At 42.8% G+C, this 14,013-nt stretch overlaps 1 protein-coding gene and 1 pseudogene across 1 annotated transcript in view; one reads left to right on the top strand and one right to left on the bottom strand.

Annotated features, from left to right (window-relative positions):
- Nucleotides 1-14,013, bottom strand: part of MBOAT1 (membrane bound O-acyltransferase domain containing 1) — a 96,148-nt gene that overhangs the window by 10,719 nt on the left and 71,416 nt on the right. The window contains exons 7-10 of the mRNA XM_003788330.3: nucleotides 12,587-12,770; nucleotides 9,948-10,140; nucleotides 5,946-6,049; nucleotides 2,001-2,065 (exon numbers count right to left, since the gene is read on the bottom strand). Of these exons, the coding sequence (XP_003788378.1) occupies nucleotides 2,001-2,065; nucleotides 5,946-6,049; nucleotides 9,948-10,140; nucleotides 12,587-12,770 (546 nt within the window). The remainder of the gene's footprint in view (nucleotides 1-2,000; nucleotides 2,066-5,945; nucleotides 6,050-9,947; nucleotides 10,141-12,586; nucleotides 12,771-14,013) is intronic.
- Nucleotides 4,585-5,227, top strand: LOC105886828 (annotated as a pseudogene).

Raw genomic sequence — 14,013 nt, forward strand, 5'->3', positions numbered from 1 at the left:
CCCTGTGCAGGGATGCAGTGTGGGCCAAGCAGCCTGAGCGGCTCTGGCTTCCGTGACCCCTGACCCTGTGCAGGGATGCAGTGTGGGCCAAGCAGGCTGAGCAGCTTTGGCTTCCATGACCACTATCTGATGGGCAATTCCTGGCTCCTTCTGAGGAGATGTTATACATTTTTAACCTCCATAGAATAAATGATCTGGACAGCACCACACTAAAGGTTTGAGTGATCACTTTTTACTTAGCAAGAGCTCCTGCCATATAGATTTTTCCACCAATGGCCTAATCTAGTTAGTGTCACTGGCCATTAAAATTTTGGATTCTGGCTCAGAGTCTTTAGAATGAACATCCTCATTTAGTCAAAAGCAATCAACCTTTCCAAGCAAATTCCTATGCCATCTAACCTATCAACACTGCAACCCTTTTCATCTTCCTTGGCGATGACTCCAGCACAAAATCCAGGTGGCAGCTATGCACACACATGACCTCTTCAGGTCTCACAATGTCCATCAGACACAATCCATGAATGTGCCTTACAGAGCGATATTGTGAGAATCCAGAAAATGTCAGCAAGTGCCCTGGACTTCTTTATTTTATTTTCTTTTTTAGTTATTTATTAGAACAAAATGATAAGAGACTGCCCCCCAACTCAGCCTGTGAATTGCCAATGATACTCAAAAGAAGCTACCGCCTGGTTTACTAAATGAGAAGATCGAATAAAAAAATAAAATAGAAATTCAAACAGTGAATACCAATCCAGCACTGTACAGACAGTTCCAGAGTAACTGATTTAAAGCCAAACTAGGGATTATAGCTACTTTTTCAGAGGAAGAAAAAGAACACATTTGGGGAGACAACCATGGGCTGAGACGCCATTTGTAATGTTTTGTTTTGAAATGAGGGGTAAGGACATAAGCGTTTGCTTCTTACTCTTAGTATCTTTTTGTATGATTGAAATATTTCATTTTTTCCTAAAATGATCCAAAAGCTTTTTTTCTTTGGTTTTGCATGTCTCATTTTAGAATACAAACTCCTAATGGAGACTAGGTGGCTCTTAGCACAGTGCGATTACTCAATATATAGAGACAAAGATTTATGTCAAGGTTATTTGCAATAATATTAATGAAATTATTAATAGAAATTAATTAATAACAATAATGTCAAGGCCAAATTTCAAAAATTGCTTGTTTGGGTCAATTTTTAGAAAATACTGCGATAAGCTTACTTTGGAGGAATCAATACACATTCCATTTCTTCTGTTACCCCAGTACTCAGACCCAGGAGAGAGGCTACTTGTCAGCAACAGTGGAATCTGTCTTAAAGCCCTGTATTTTTATGCTCTCCCTGCACTCATGATGATAGGCATAATCACCAAGTAGGCTTCGCTGCTTTAAAGACAGCATATTATTAGTTCCGCAGCAAGAAACATTTCTCATTTTGGAACATGTAGGGAAACTAAAAGACAGAGAACTATCAACAAAAATATAAACTTCAAAAGCATAAACATCTGGGGTACATAAAGCTTTTACTGCTAGGAATGAACATCAACCCTCTTCAAGGCCTAAGACGTAGCCTCTGTCCTAGGTAAGAGGCAGCACAGCACAGAGGCCAAGATTCTAGTTATGAGGACAGACCATCGGAGCTTGTATCCATCACTCATTAGCTGTGTGACTATGACTTTGCACAAGGTGCATAACCTCTCTGTGTCTCACTTTCCTCATCTGTAAAATGGGGATAACAACTACCAGCATCTCATGAGACTGATGGAGGATTAAATGAGTGCCCAGTACACAGTAATGGCAGCATGAAGTGATACAATGAATGTGCTACATTATGACCTTCTCAAATCACTATGTTTTTACTTTTCATTTACAGGGAATAGATGTTAATACAAAACAAGAGTGTCGGGGACATTGCCGCTGGCAGGCTACTGCCACTCATCTACTGACTCCCCCTCTAAACAGACCAGGGCCATGAGTAATGGGGTTGGTTTTATTTTTCTTACCACTTTAGCCAAGTAGCTGTCTGAATATTCCAGTTTTGTAAGTACATTTTGAAACTTGTAGCAGTCTAGAAAGAAAATAACACCTATCATTAGCTTTAAAAATACTCCAAGTAATGGAAAGTCCTCCCCAGAATTTCCCTGGTAGCAGATCAGATGCAGCATGTCAACAGTGACCGTTCCCAGTGAAAAGTAAACCAGCTGCTCCATCACACCGTAACACCGCCTGGTGCTCCTAAGCTTTACTTCACAACTAAAGCTTGCCTTGCAAAGTCTTCTTTGTCCTCAAAATTTATTTTCAAATTCTAGGAAAACCAAAGGACCATCTTCTGGGCTTCCTGTCACTCCGCTAAAAATTTAAAGTCATCCGAATTTGAAAACTAAATACTCTAAAAGAGGATTTACCACAGGAAAAATGTAATCATGTGAACTTCGTGCCTTTATGAGGACAGCTTAAGTTTAATTGTCGTCTTTTCGCTGGGTGGCCATCTACAAACTAGGTCAGTTGTGCAGTTAACTCTATAAATAGCTACCCAGGTTCTAACGCTTCCCATTGTGTCTGGGGTAGTAGGAGATTCTATGCGTGGAGGGATCATAATACAGAAAAGCAAACAAAGACATCTCCCCCGACTGGCAATGAGGCAAGCAAATCAACCCCTGAGGAAGATACACCTCAACGTCAACTGGGTTTTCTCATTTTTTTTTAAAAAAAGGTCTTATCAAAAGCTGGTGGTAAAAAGCATGAAACAAGCGTATGAGGACAAGAATTCCTAAAGAAGGCAGGAGGTCTAGGTGCCACTTTTTTTCTGTTGAAGTTTCTTCAAACATAAGAAAATCTTATGTAGGTCATGTATCGGCCAAATGTCACAGGCTTGCAAGGGAGGGAGAAAGGGTGGGGAGGTGGGAAGGAGAAGGAAGAGGGAGGCAGGACGATGAATGGTAGATAGACGGACGATAGACTAATTTCTTTATGGGGCGCTTTTATTTCAAAATCCTAAAGAGTACTCTTTATCCCATTTCTTCTATAGCTAATAAAATGCTATAAACTCGGCCTCGAGGTACCTTAACTAAAGCACGCTTCCTTGTTTTTCATTAGCTTCACGCCCTATATCCAAATCCAATAAAAATACAAACTTTCTCCTGAGTTTCTTTTATAATAAATACATACCTTAGTAACTTAGCCCTTTCCCCTGAACACACACCCACCCACAGGGAAAGGTGTCTGTTTTTTGGCGCATAGTGAGGCTGGACGAGTAGGCGCCCACCCAGGAGGACATTCACCTCCAGCACTCCACGGCAGCCAGAAGTGGCCCACGAGTTTGGAGGGAGAGAAGAATCTCAGTGGGAAAAGGAGCAAAGTCGTAACACACTCCGACTCTCCCCGACATCTACGCAGAAAAGCTTACAGATTATTTACACTTTTAAAAATAGAGGGAAAGGTCGTTCTGAAAGCTGGATATTGTCCCTTTCTGATTCATCACGAGGGGGCAACTGCTTCTTGTATCACCAGAGACAACTAACAGGACAAGCATTAACTGTTCATTCAGAATTGATGTTGGACCTTGGCCGTGGCCTAACCACACCTGCCAAGGCTTTCCACCAACAGGAGCCCCCAGATCTTCTAGAATATCCAAAAATGGGTGCTTTACTCAGTGTGGACCCTCAATTAAAATTAACATGTGTTGAATTTGACTGACCTGAGTAAGTAAATGATGTGACGAGCTTAAGTTGAAGGGAGGATGCAATTTAAATAGATAAAACAAATAATAGGTCCTAAGTGCTTCTACTTCTTTCTGCATATGTGCTTTGAAGCTGCAGTGCCTCAAGGGTAAAAGCAGAAGTGAAAATACAATCTTCCCTATGAACTGCACCATACCCTGTTCGGTGAAATGCCCATCACTTTCCCTCTGGCAGCATCCAGATATAAAATACCTTGGGCAAAAGGTGGAGGCTTTCTCTTTGGCTCCTTCTGGCCTAGTTTCCACCAAATGTGGGAGGCAGGGAGTCAGTCCCAGGTAGTCCTGGTTTCTTCCTCCACAAGCACAGCTCCCTCCGCCCCATCTCCCCAGTGGAGCACCTGTCTGCCCTGTGGCGTGTGGAAAACCCAAACCAACAGCAAACATGAGACACCTGGCAGGTCTTCTTCTTTTGTCTTTTTGAAACAGGGTCTCTGGCTCTGCTGCTCAGGCTACAGTGCAGTGGCGTCTTCATGGCTCACTACAACCTCAACATCCTGGGCTCATGCAATCCTCCTGCCTCAGCCTCCCAGATAGCCAGCACACGCAGCTATTTTTTTCTGTGTTTTGTAGAGAAGGGATTTCACTCTTGCTCAGGGTGGTCTTGAATGCCTGGCCTCAAGCAATCCTCCTGCCTCAGCCTCCCAAAGTACTAGGATTGCAACTAAGCCCAGTTGGAAACGACATTTCTATATGCTGAGAATAATGCCCTCCCTCCTGTTCAGTGGGGAGGGGGAAAGGGCCTGGGGTACGGTGCTCAAAGTAGTGAGCGTGCCAATATGCTCCGTGGTTCCTGCACCCATTTACCACTCTTTCACCCGAAGGCCGGCTCTATCAAGGAGAACTCAGTATCTGTCATAGGGAAAGACTTCATGGTAACTGTCATACAGAAGGAAGAACCTGATGAATTATTGGATTCAAGCATAGTGACTCACTTATTCAAAATAACCAAAAGCACCAGCTGTGTGATGACAGGAATGGCAGCTGACAGCAGACCCCAGGTACAGAGGGCACACTATGAGACAGCTAATTGGAAATACACGTAAGGCTATGAGATTCCTGTGGACGTGACATGCAAAAGCAGGGCTGACATCTCCCAGGCCTACACACAGAGTGCTGACAGGAGGCCTCTTGGTTGTTGTAGGATTTTAGTCAGTATAGATGAGGAACAAGGCCCTGAGGTGCACAAGTGTGGTCCTGCGGGCTACGCCTGTGGGTTTAAAGCCACTGCAAGCAGGAGTCAGACAAACTAATCAAGCAGCTTCCTTTAAAAAAAAAAAAAAAAAAGTGAAGAAAAAGTCAAACTGGACATTTGAACAGACACTGGAAACTGCAAACTGTCTACTGGTCTATCAATTGATTTCAAACCTTCAGAAATAGTAGTTACAGCTGAAAAATCCTAAATTCAGGATTCTTACAGAAGCAGAGACTGATGCTCACCTTGTTGATTTGACAGAGAGAATAAACACTGTGATTAGTTTACCAAATCCATGATGCCATCTGCCTGCGTGTTTGGCAACAACAAACCTCTCCCACGCCTCCTACCGCTGTATAAATAAAAACAATCCCTGTGGTGGGGGGAGAAAAGGAAAGGGTCTAATACTCGGCATTCCTGTCCACTCTGAGCACTAACAATATGAAGAAAACCAAGAAAAACATGGCCCCAAAGAGACCACCTCTGATAATGAAGATATCAAGAATTGTAGTCTAAGAACAAAGATAGGGAAGAGGAAAACGACTATTCTAGTGGCTTAAAAATTGTGCACCATGACAATTCTTCTTACAAAGGAACGGATCAGAAATGTTCCCAAAGGAACCAGAGAAGATGCTCGTAATACTAAATCTAAATACGGAGCTTCCCATCAGTGTTCTTGACTAAAGTAGGTAGAGTGTGAACAAGAGAAAATGACATTTGTGCTTTCCAGTTAAAAGAACAGGAATATAAACAACAAAAAGATTTCTGTGGTTCTGTTTTAGATTTTTTTGTATGTCACTCTTCCTTCAGCCCCTGAAACCGTCATCAAAGTAGGTATCTTTGAAAAGGGGGGTGGATTCTGAAATACAAATGCCCACAAGGCGGCTGGCCATGGCATTCCTCTGAGAACTGCTTTTCTTTGGACACTCTGATGAAGAATCTGGGGATAAAACACTCAAGGAAAACCATTTTCTTTATTCACTATGAAAGTCTGATGAAAAAGCCTAATACACTCACCTCAATTTTCCAGATGTTTAGGTTAGAAAGCAGATTCCAACAGAAATTTCCATCCTTATCCACTCCGCTGAACCCAAAGCCAGCTGCGTTATTCACTGCATCAGCTACGGTTTTGAAAACGACACATTAGGATGTAGAACAAAAACCACATAACCGCTGTAAAAGATACTACATATCCGTCTCACTTCAAGATGGAGAGAGATGCAGTAATTTACTTAGAAAAGGAACAAAAAATAATTTTTTTTACGGACCAGGTGCCACTTTGAATCAGAAAAATGTATCTGGCTATTTGGTGACCTCGATATTTATTCATTCATTCCCTGGCTCTTAAGGAGAACACCTGCTGGTAAGAGTAAAGGTGCTAGATGTTCACAAAATGGAAAAAAAAAAAAAGAGAGAGAGAGAAGTAAAAAAAAAAAAACACCAAAACAAGGAAGTAATCAGTAGGATTTAGTGACCAGCATGATAAGAGGAGAAAAGGGAAAGAAGGTAAAAGTGGATCTAAGCTCAGACGCAGAGAGCAGAAGAAAAGGGGGACTCAGTAGAGAAGTCCAAGCTGAGAGCCAGCATTACACCAGGAAGAGAACAGGCTGTGGAAGACAAACTGGAGCTCACTCTGGACATAGCCTACTGGCACGGCATGTTGGACATCAGTCCAAGCTGCCAAGATGCAATTGAGAAAAGTTCAGGTCCACAAAGAACAGAGACAGAACCATGAACTTAGGGCCAGCAAGCAGCAATAAAGACCACAAGTGGACACGATTACCAAAGCCCGCCTACTCAGCCAACACATCTAAAAGCTCCTGTTTTCATCTTTATTCCACTTCATTGAGCTGTAAGAAAATATCCCCCTGCAATGAATATTTTATCTCTACTCAGTCCTTCCGTGAAGTGTTTAGGTAGTCAAATGTAGACTCCATGAACTCAACACACTTTTATTATGATGATCAAGAAGCTAATTTTCTCTCTTCATTTATTTCACTTAGAAATAAAGATCTCCTAGTCTGGTAGGGTATCTTCTAAAAAAAACCAAACCTCAAACTAATCAAATTATAGCACTGTAATATGTTAGATCTAGAGATCTCAAAGAAATCTTTCCTTTTCGATATGAATTCAAGTTCAACTCACAATAGCCTGAAGAGCTACTCTAATGGAAAACAACCTGTCCTATGTCTGTCTTTCTTATTTTTGGCATTGGTGAAGATGCACTATTGCTTACTTTCTCTCCAGGACTCTAGACAACACTTTCCAGGCATTTCCCAGCTAATCTTCACAATAGTGTTAAGATGGTGATTACGAACGCTCTCACCACTTGATAGCACACTCCATACATGGTCTTGGGAGAGTTATCTAATTTCTAGAAACCTATCCCCTCAAGTATAAAATGGGTATAATAATGATGCATATCTTAAAGGGCTGTTGAAAGGATTAAGTGAATTCAAGTATGTGTATAGCTCAGTGCCCAGCCCAAGTCAGCACTCAAGAAATGTTAGTTGCTATTAATTATCTGGCTATTAAGGAGACGGAGGTCAGAGATGTTAGGTAAACATTAAGATCACGCAAGTTATAAACAACGCCAGGCTCTGAAGACTAGAATTCCTATTCTACAATCTGAGCTCTACTCTGAAAGACCAAAGGTGAAGGGCCGGAGTCATGGCTCCCAGAGATGAAGCCAGAACCCACTCTGCTTAAGGAGCCCACAGTTGTTTATACAAGCCTTGTTTTTGTCTCAGAGCAGTTAAGAGGTTCTGAGATCACCAGTCCAAAAGTGGCTTTTCTTACACTGTGCAGGACTCTAAGCTGTTATTACTGGTATATTAATTTAGACACCCATACGTTGGAATCTGTGGTCCTGGACTAAAGTTGAGCCTCACTAATTAGTATGTACTATTTAGCAGGGGGCAGATGGGAGAGGGGAGACAACCAGAATCGTAGGCTAAGTCCAAAAGAAATAGTTCTATGATCTCAAGATAAACAGTAACTAGAGCCAGGCTGACATGGTGCTGCTCAGCTGAGATTCATCAAGAGGCCGGCTTTAAGGATTAAATTTATAATCATGTATAATTAGTACATCAATTATCCGCAAACGACATTTTAAAGAGCTGGAGAAAACAATTACTCAGTTAAGCCATTTAAATATTCCCCGATACACTATTCATTGCATCTTCACTCTTAACTAAGACAAAGGTTAATTTTAGACCAGCCTGTGGAATCTAAGCTGTAAGAAACTTCAAACTGAGGACCATACAGATTCATAAAGTGATTGTACTGAAGCTACACAAAGAAGACCAAGAAAAGGAGACGGAGATGGGGGGCAAGAAAAAGAAAAAGAGCTGAGTCTGCAGAGAAAGCTCTGCCCAGAAAGGGCCACCTGTGTGCTATAGTCTGCGTGTCTGGGATGATCCCAAGGGGGTCACAGGTGTGCCTGCTCCCCAGAACCCCTGCCCACGTCCCTGCCAGCACAGTCCACTTTGCCTCAAAGTTTCCCTGTGAGGCCATGGGACGGCCTTCCTCTCCTCCTCAGGTCAGGAGCTGACAGAGTCCAGGAGTCAGCCTTCAAGCCCTGGGACTCAGAAAATGGGAGAGGGCAGGCAGGCAGATGTTGTGTTTTATACACTGTGTATATAGTTTACCGCAATAAGGAAACAGATAAATCATTTGGTACTTGACTTTGGAGCTTAAAACCTGAAGCATGAACTGACAGAAAAACTCAATTAAATGCTATTCCCTCATTCACAGGAATATGAGTTCGACACTAGGAACCGAGTTTTTTTTTTTTTTTCATGTCAGTAGATTTGGGAGATACAGGTGTTTCTGTCACACAATGAATCGTATCATGCTGAAGTCAGGGCTTTCGGTGGCCGCGTCACCAGAACAGCCGTACACTGAACCTCACGGGTAGGTGTTTAGCCCTCACCCGCCTCCTGCTCTTCCCTCTTCTTAGTTTTTAAGTCACAGCTCTCTGACATCAAGTACCAGGTCACTTGCAGCTAAAGTGTTAAACATCCATTCCTGAAACAGACGTGGCCCTCACGCCTCCGTAACACCCTCCCCCAGTCTCCACGGGGGTACAGAGGGGTTATCGCTCACTTTAGCAAAGCCTTGAACAACCCCAGTCTAAAACTATTTGGAAGAGAAGAGATAAAGGCTTAATACTGACCAAGTCACTGGAAAAAAAACAACTTGTGAGAAAACCAAATAAAGTTGAACCTTCTACCTCAATAAAAGAGAAATCACTTCAAGTCAGCTTCTTCCAAAGACCTAAAAATTAACCCATGGTTTCCTGAAGAAGTGTGACTTGAATTCACTAGTGCACATCTTGTCTTACCAAAAAAAAAAAAAAAAGCCAAACAGAAAAATCATAAGAAAACCAGATCATTCTGGAATGTTTCCCTAACTTTCACTGTACTAAATGGCCAAGTTTGGTGAGAGCAGAAGCTGCCAGGTTCTGACATCTGTGAATAACATTTGGCTTAAACAACAGCCAGGGTGCTTTTCTCCTCATCCTGGGTAGCTGAGTTTATGGAGGGGGAAAGAGAAGAGGGCTATGGTGGGAAGTAAAAACTGACCCCACCTAAACTGCCTCCTGTTATGTGTTTGGTTTTTGTGGTTTTTTTTTTTTTGGATTAGGTAGATTTCTCTTAGGTAGATTTTACAGCAACAAAGCAAGGGAAGGTCTTGTCACATATAAAACATTGTGCCCAGGCTGGGCGCCCGTAACATAGTGGTTATAGCGCCCAGACCTGCTAAACAATGACAACTGCAACAGGAAAACAGCCAGGCACTGTGGTGGGTGCCTGGAGTCCCAGCTACCTGGGAGGCTGAGCAAGCAAAACGCTTAAGCCCAAGAGTTTGCGGTTGCTGTGAGCTGTGAAACCATAGCATTCTACCAAGGGCGACATAGTGACATTCTGTCTCAAAAACAAAAAAACAAAAAAAACCATTGCGCCCAAGGATCATCCGTTTTTCCTTATTCATTTAGGGCCACTCCAACAAACTTACCTAATGTCCACGCAAAGTAATACTTGGGTTTTGAGGCTTGCATGACAACATATAAGTAGCAGAGTCGAGTCAGGAAGTTTGCTTTGTAGAGAAACCAGTCATTAAGAAGGCAGGTGACAGGGAAGGCCTTTGTGAGTGTCAGAAACAAAAAAAGAGACACCAAGGCGATGCATAACTTGTATATCACAGCTCCCTGAAAATGAGGGGGAAGAAAATCAGTGTAATCATTTTCAGAAGACTCAGGAATGAGGTAAACAATTTTGGCAAGGGCATGTTAAGAACAACACTGCTCCAACCCCAGGAGGAGTGGCAGGAGGCATTCTTCCTCATGACACGAATCTGACCCTGGGGATCAAGTGCTGTATTTAGGTACAGAACATACCTTTCACACTAGTATTTAGAATTATCAGCATATTCTACCAACAGAATGTCAGGGGTCTTATTATCCAAATGATAAAAGAAATGGATAGCATTACAGGGTGGCGATTTTCCATCACAAAGAAAGAATCATTGACCTTCTACTTCTGTAGGCAGCAGAGCCCAGAAAATGGACGTGAGTCCCCAGTGAGGAGGACAGAGGCTCAGGTGGGAAGATTCTGAGCCCAGGACATGGACGGTTAATGGAGAGCTGCAGAAAGCCTTCCAGGATGGTTTAAGTGTAGTCTGCTCCAGAGTTAAGATACGCTGACTTTTTATGGTTAATTTTTTACTTTTTTTTTTATTGTTGGGGATTCATCAGGGTACAAGAAACCAGGTTACACTGATCGCATTTGTTAGGTAAAGTCCCTCTTATAATTGTGTCCTGCCCCCCAAAGATGTGTCACACACTGAGACCCCCACCCTCCTCCCTCCCTCCTTCCCTCTCTCTGCTCCTCCTCTCTCCCTTCCCCCTTCCTCCTTCCCTCTCTCTGCTCCTTTCTCCCACCCGCCTCACTCCTTCCTTCTCTCTGCTCTCCCCTTCCCCCACCCCCACCATGTACTAGGTCATTAACTGTCCTCATATCAAAATTGAGCATAGGATTCTTGCTTCTCCATTCTTGTGATGCTTTACTAAGAATAATGTGTTTAATTCCCCTAGACCAGGGGTTCTCAAACTTTTTAAACAGGGGGCCAGTTCATTGGCCCTCAGACCGTTGAAGGGCCAGACTGCGGGCCCAGGAGGACGAGTAGGCTGCTAAGCAGGACAGGCAGTGGCAGCAAAAACACCAGGCAGGCCAGATAAATGTCCTAGGCGGGCTGCATGTGGCCTGCAGGCCGTAGTTTGAGAACGCCTGCTCTAGACGGAGTAATTTTGCCCAGTTTCTCTGACATTCCAGAGAATGTCCTCAACATTCAGCAGAATTGTAGTTTCCAGCTTCATAAAAACACTGCTTTTATTGGTAATGTGGGCACAGCAACGGCACCTCCCTCAGAGGGTGGCTCTGATGAATCTTTCAGAATACAGAATATTTACAGCTGATGAATATTTACAAGATACTGAGAACCTTGCCTGGCTCTCAGGTAAGTCCCGGCCACGCTCAGACACAGTTATGACTACACCACTGAGAGGCACCGTGCCGGCCCCTTTCATTAGCGTATCTTCACCCAAACTGTAATCTCACCCCTTCACCTTCTCTGTGCACAAAAATGCAAGAGTCGCCTTGGAGAACGATGTTAAGACTCTCAGACAAAAATATTTTCTGAATAAAAGCACATGAAAGACGAAAGCATCACAGTGACAGAGACTTCCCAGAAACACCTGGCTAGTTTGCTGTTTCACCAGCATGGTGACCTCATTCTCAGCTTATTCAACAGAACAGAAGTTGAGACACTTCACCAACCATAAAATGCAAAAATTTACTAATTAAGCGTAAGTTCATGCTTAATGAATAAATCACATTTCCAAACACTTAACTCACATTTTGTGTCTAGACTTGAATTAGCACTTACAAAATATTTCACTCAATTTATCCTCATTTCTTCCCTTTTCCAATTTTCACCATTCCTTCAACGAATTACACAATTTCCCTGAAATACAGGATATTGGATCTGACCCAATTTAGCATATAGGTGAAGTTCAGTAAGTTATCCTAGTACTGACTCATTTGAGATTGATAAAATTCATGTTAACAATTAAAACATTATTTCACAAAGCCATCTTAAACACTCTCAAGGTCAGTTTAAAACCAAGCTATAGGCACGCCAGCGTAAAACTGGTTTCTCTTATAATAAGTGCAATCTACAAAAAAAAACAACAAAAAATTAATTCTGGTTCTTCCTGCCTTCTCCTGCCACCTTTTATGACATGCTACATCTTGGCTGTATTTGAATTTCAATTCATAAACACAAAATGCCCAGAGTGTTCACACATGTTAACTCACACAGCACCGGGCACACTGCAGCTGGCTAACAAAGTGCTTTCATAGTCTCAGCCAATGAGCTTCTCTGTGAAGTTAACACCCATTGCTCCAACACAGAGAACTGCTGCAAATAAATATTGATACCAGTATTTTTTTTTTTTGAGGGAAAAAAGTTACTGGCCAAGATTTCTGGTAAACTGTTTGGCTTTTTAATTATAGCAGTTACTAGTGAGAGTTAGTCCTGGCAGCAAAACTCTATTCTCTGCACCTCTGGGTGAACATGCGGCACTCAAAACTTACAGTGGGAGAAGGCTCTGGAAAGCTGTGGAGACCTTTTTGCTTCCAGTACACTTCCAGCAACTTCATGTGTGTATGTCTTCCCTCGATGAAGGCTACGTAATCCTTGAAATTGTTGCACGGGCCAGCGATGACACTCATGAAATTGAGAAGGTAGCTTAAATATTGCAAAAAAGAGGGTTTTGCCCTGTAAAAAATAGAAGTTACAAAGTTGAAAAGTCTTCAGTCTTTGCTTTTTCTTCAAACTTTGCAAAGAAGCAAATCATAAGCAATAAACACACTGTTATCGCTGTAGGTTTTATAGGCGAGAGGACCTTTCCTCGTTTTCTTGCTATAAAATCTACCTAAGAAATCTTGTGGAAAGGAAAAGTTCCCCAGGCAGGTAGCCCAGTGCTTTGTGGCGCCCTCTGCTGGCTGTTAACACTCAGGGCAGGGTCCAGGAGGGGAAAAGCAACTCTGAGGCTGGGGGAATGTTCTTTTCTCATCACCCTTATCTGTCTGTGGGACAAAATGAAGGTAACAAACAAAAGGCAGGGTGGGAACCTGACCTAATGTTAGCTGACTGAGATGCTTTGCAATGGGAAAACTCCGTCCCAAGTGCCAAAATAAATACCAAACAACTAATGGGTGGAACCAGTTTCCACTTGAAGAGGCCACACAAAAGTACCGCTCTAACAGCCTCTTGTCTCCTTTGGCATCCAGGGCTGGGTCCTAACAACGAACCAGGGTAGTGGTAGAAAAACAAACCTGCAGAGAACAGTTCTAAGTGGTGTTTTCATGGCATTTTGGGGGGGCCTATTCTTCTAGCAGGACAGAATGGTGGGAAAAGCCTTTCTAAGGCACCACTGCTAACCAGGCACTGGAATTATGCCCTACAGCATTTATACCTCCATGATGCTTAAGAATAAACTGATTAGAATCTTTCAGTGGAGCTCTATTGCTTCCAAGTCCCAGTTCTTTAATGAGGGAATGAAGAACTCGATCTGCTCTACCACCTAATTCCTCACTTATCCCTGACACTGTCCAGCAGGGGTTAGGGCTAGGAAGTGAGCCCCACAGGGCTGTTACCCCACATCTGCTTTCAGATCAATCCCAGGTCAATGTGATTCTCCTCCTACTTCAAAGAGCCTCCCCCTCCTCTGTCGTCCCTCTCCTGCACATCAACACTGGCAAACCCTATCTACAGCCTTCCTCCTGTATTCATCTCTCTCTATACCCATCTCTCCTCTCCTATTTCTTATCTTTCATCACGCTGGCATTTAATCACACTGATGTGCACCAATAATTAACTGGTTAAGGATTCCCAGATATACACCTGGCAACAATAATTCTACAGTAGACATGACCACCCCAGTCAGTGAAGGAGAACCTTGAAGAACTAACAAAATTACAGATCATTTACTCTTTGACCTCGTAATCTCTCTTCTGGG

The sequence above is a fragment of the Otolemur garnettii genome, unplaced genomic scaffold, assembly GCF_000181295.1.
Source record: "Otolemur garnettii isolate 467f Iridium unplaced genomic scaffold, OtoGar3 scaffold00026, whole genome shotgun sequence".
NCBI classification, from domain to species: Eukaryota; Metazoa; Chordata; class Mammalia; order Primates; family Galagidae; genus Otolemur; species Otolemur garnettii.